The 4,521-nt window shown below is 40.2% G+C and overlaps 1 protein-coding gene across 1 annotated transcript; it reads right to left on the minus strand.

Annotated features, from left to right (window-relative positions):
- Positions 1 to 1,041: 1,041 nt before the first annotated feature.
- On the minus strand, positions 1,042 to 3,944 carry LOC139644010 (C-C motif chemokine 19-like). The gene is made up of 4 exons (XM_071519358.1): positions 3,829 to 3,944; positions 2,528 to 2,648; positions 2,203 to 2,306; positions 1,042 to 2,042 (listed from the first exon to the last, which is right to left on the minus strand). Exons 1-4 carry the CDS (start codon positions 3,884 to 3,886, stop codon positions 1,966 to 1,968), a joined length of 360 nt encoding a protein of 119 aa, XP_071375459.1. The 5' UTR covers positions 3,887 to 3,944; the 3' UTR covers positions 1,042 to 1,965.
- Between the last annotated feature and the right edge of the window lie 577 nt (positions 3,945 to 4,521).

Raw genomic sequence — 4,521 nt, forward strand, 5'->3', positions numbered from 1 at the left:
AAGCGTAACGTTCAGCACACCCACTGCTGCATAATCGCATTTAATCACAGGCATGAATGAAATGAATAACCACCGTGTAAGTACACACATCAATAGATTTCTCCAACTACAAAGTAGAGATTTTACATCAAACAAAAAGAAACATGGGGACATAAATATACGGTATGTCTACAATAAAAAATCCCTAAACATAAAACCAACAGCCCCCACACAGCACCACCACCAAAGCCTTATTAAATCCTGTGTTTACCTTAAATTCTGCAGGAATAGAATTGTCCACCAAGAGAAAAATACATACTGTGATTTTGATTTTTAATGCCAAGCTTTTTATAGCAAATTTGATGTTTTTAAGAGCATGCATCCTCGAATAAAGGTATAAAAAAAAAAAAAAAAGATCAGCACTGATGAGCTCAATGTAGCCTACAGAAGTATAGATGTTTTATCTTTATAAAGCTGTAGTGAGCAATCTAAGTACAAGTAATCCTAAATGTGCCCCAGTGCTTTTACCATGTTTGAAATGTGTGTATGCCCCAAGGAAACAAACAAGCTCAATAACTGTAGCCAAGGTGTGAGAAGTATCCTGAGTGCGGTCTGAATCAACTTACACTGGATTGAAAAGGCCCACAGGAGTATTGTCTGGCCAGTATGTGGAGTATCTGTTTTGTAGTAAAAACATACTGCAGACTACAAAATACTGCAATGAAGATGATCACAGATACTGAATCTATTTTACCCCTGGGGAATCAAAGGCCCTTGAAAAATCACTAATACATACCGTATAGCCAAGTGAAATTTGGAATTAACTTTGTTAATATTTGCAACATCATACTGATTGGATGACAAAAAATCTGTATGTATTGTATTATTGTCAGATTGTGCAAAACCTGAGGCAACAATTGATGAGAAAAGTGTCAGTGAGGTAGAATTGACAAATTAATAATGTAGACACACAGACCATGGTAAAACTCAATGCATATTTAATGTTGTAAAAAAAAAAAAAAACTTTTGTTACATAGAAAGTTATTACAAAACAAAGTGTATTATTGGCTTTTTTTTTTTTTTGTTTGCTGAAGAATATGTTGGTCATTAAATTGACTGACGCATATGATATTCAGGCCATGAAGTTCAGTAAAGATTGGTGTCTGGCAGGTTTAGACTGAAAAAATTTTGAAATGATGGGAGACCTGGGTGAAATGGAAGAAGGTGTAGGCTCCAAACGGTATGTGTGCTGCCCAGGACAATACAATAACTTTAATTTACCATCAGTCGAATGTCTACTTTGCCCTGAGGCAGTAAACTGAACCTATGGGCAGCGTGTGGCATGTTGGGTCGGGAGACTAAAGTGCTAAAACCAGAGGAACTGGGTTAAAATCTTTGTGACAGCAGCTTATGTGTCCTTGAACAAGACACTGAATCTCTACCAGCTCCAGCAGTGCTGTTCTGTACCTGACCCTGACCTCTGACCTCACTGTGGAGGGGGGGGGATCAATAGAATATCACAAAAAAACAACAACAAAGCAATCTAATCAGAAGTAGGTTCAGGGTACAGACTTATGGTATGTTCAAACTACTAAAACTTAACAAACGGTCTGGTGTACCAAGCTACATTGTCACCAGCAGAGCAGCAAAGTGTTGCCCGGCTGGTCGATGGCGGTTCATGATGTCATCATGTTGTGTGCACCAACTGATAATGTCATACGGTCACATCTTCGGTGTTGTCTCGTTTTCATTTTATTTGGCAAATAACCGTTTTTTGTAATTCATCAAGTAAGTAATAATATAACGTAAATATAACGACCCTACGCTTCCTTCATTTCACACACTGGAGTTTGTAGCTTTGTGTCGCCGGCTTCCATTGAAAACAAATAACTTGCCGTTGCTTTGCAGCCCGTAATCTGAACGCAGCATAAGGCTCGGTGCCTTTAAGGAGTCAAATACAGGAAAAGCTCTTTGACGTTTTGAATCTTAATCTAGACATCTGGTGCATGGTGGACGACGTCTACGGCATCTCACCGGTGTTTCTTTGCAAGTCTTCCTTTTTCCTAAAAAAACAAAGGAAAACAGGGTAAATGTACCATCAGTATATTGTTGTATATAAATTACATTTTTCTTGTATAACTCTATCATAAAAAGTTCTGTGCAATTAATCCCCCAATTGATTTTACAGAGACTGTATCACATTTGTGGCATATACAAATTTACCCTTTCTCGGTTCCCTTTTTTGCAGTCTCTTAATGAGTTTGGCCACCCACTTATTTCCAGCAGCAGGTGGGACGCACAGTCTGATGTTCCTCTGAGTAATCAGCCTGTGACAGGGAAGCTGAAGTCAGACACACTTACACTGCACTCACTAAGTAATGAGACATATTCCAGCAAAATAGCAGTTCAAAACGTTATTATCCTGAGTGGGAAATTGTATGATATGACATATGAAAGACAGCATAGCTCTTCTTATATAAAATCTGGTAAATATAAGCTGTAAAGTTAGGGGATGGTAGAAGATCCATAGTATGCCGATTTAACTTACACAGTGGCCGGTATCCTGCAGCCTCCGTCTGGTGTCTGAACCCTGTAGGACTTCACCAGTTTCGGGGAGAGCTTCTTATTGGTCGTTTTCAAGCAGCAGTCAACGGCCGTATCTGTGCTCGCTGGCAAACGGACAAAAAAAGCCATGAGGATCGAACCCCCTCTGCCTGTCTGTGCTCACCATCTGTAACACCGTCTCTCTGCGCATTAGTCACCGAGCCAAAATGTTCAGCATTGGAAGGATTTCTTTCAAAAAGTCAGGTTTATTTATATAGACCTTCATCTCTCTCCAGCATGTCTAAAAGGGCTATACATACTGCATCAAACACACACCCATCACACACCCATTCACTCCTATGGGCAATTTAGAGGCTCCAATCCACCTGACCCGCATGTCTTTTGACCAAGGCTGGAAGTAACTTTTATAAATAACATATATTTTATAAAGTCACTAATTTTACTATTACTTAGGTAGGTTTTTACTGAAGAGTTGTACTTTGCAACATTTTACATCCCATCCATTACAGAGAACAAATGTTGTGGCTCTTTATAAGCAACAGAAACTGGACACTCGTTAATTGGCCAATTGTGGAGCCATTTGCAGTGAAGGTCACTCAGTTGAGGACTTTCTGTTTCTGCACTTCATTTTGTAATTTAAAATTTTTCCAATTTAAAGAAGTTTGAACTCTGTCATCTCGTCATGGAAAATATCGCAGCTAACAATGTTCTCTTTTCTAAAAAGTAACTCAGTGACTTTTACTCTGAATACATTATAAATGAGCTGCTTTTTACTTTTACTTCAGTAGACTTCAATACTTCAGTACCTTTACTTCTATACTTAAGTAAAGTATCAGCAAGGTAACAGTAATTCTGGTTGAGTAGAACACTCTAGCACTCTTTCGACCACTGGCTTTTACTGTGGGAGGAAATTCATAAAAACATGCAAACTCCACACAGAAAGGACCAGGGCCGAGATTCAAACCCAGGACCTTCTTGCTGTGAGGCGACCACCGAGCCACTGTGAGATATACACTGTTAAAAAATACATCCATTCTCACAAAATTTACCGCGGCTTGGAAGTTAAACTCTCAATGGAATATTCTTCGTAACTTTCAAGCTGCCTCAGGCAATTTTATTGCAAAGTTGTCACATTTTAGAGGGAATGTAATTATCTTGAATCTTTGAAATGTTGACACTGAGCATTCGGGTGACAAATTGTCCCCCTAAATGGAAATACATTTATAGCATTTTGAAGTGAAATCCTTCATTTGCGCCGATGCAGCTCAGTGAAGCAGATCTTACCTGCGGTGAGGTACCAGAGGACCGAAGCCAAGAGGAGAGCAGTCAACCGCACAGTCATCCTGTCTTAGCTCCGCTGTGTGTGTGTCTTTCAATCCTTTACACCTTTACGATTGCTGGGTCCCAAGTGACTGGCCGGGTCCCAGCTCGCTGCTATATACCCTGCCAGGCATAAAACTTTCACTTTCACTCTCTTCACTTTCCCTCTCTCAGGTAAGAATTCCCCGCAAATCACACTCATTAACCCACAGCTAGGATGTGGCCAGAGATTAAAGATAAGATTAGATATTCTTTGTTGCATGTCACGCTCCCTCTGTCTGTGGGTGGTGCAGACGGCTGTGTGTGAGTTTGTGTGTGTGTGTGTGTGTGTGTGTGTGTGTGTGTGTGTGTGTGTGTGTGTGTGTGTGTGCGCCTGTTTGTGTGTGTGCATGTGTGTGTGTGTGTGTGTGTGTGTGTGTAAACAGCACTGTTTAACATTAACCGGGGAAGTACCTAAGATTATACCATGGTCTGGGTGAATACTCGATTCTGATTGGCTGCAGGGTGTCCATTAATTCCTGATAATGGAAACTTACTAAGTAGTTCCAGTAAAACTGGATTTTCTCATTATCCCTTACCTCACCTACAAGGGAGCTACAGTTATCATGAATAACACCTGTAACACACTTATGCGTTTGTGTGTGTGCGTTTGTGTGC

The sequence above is a fragment of the Centroberyx affinis genome, unplaced genomic scaffold (assembly GCF_046629955.1).
Source record: "Centroberyx affinis isolate AG114_WGS23_722 - 3 ecotype Tasmania unplaced genomic scaffold, CSIRO-AGI_Caff_v1 ptg000688l_1, whole genome shotgun sequence".
Classification (NCBI taxonomy): Eukaryota; Metazoa; Chordata; class Actinopteri; order Beryciformes; family Berycidae; genus Centroberyx; species Centroberyx affinis.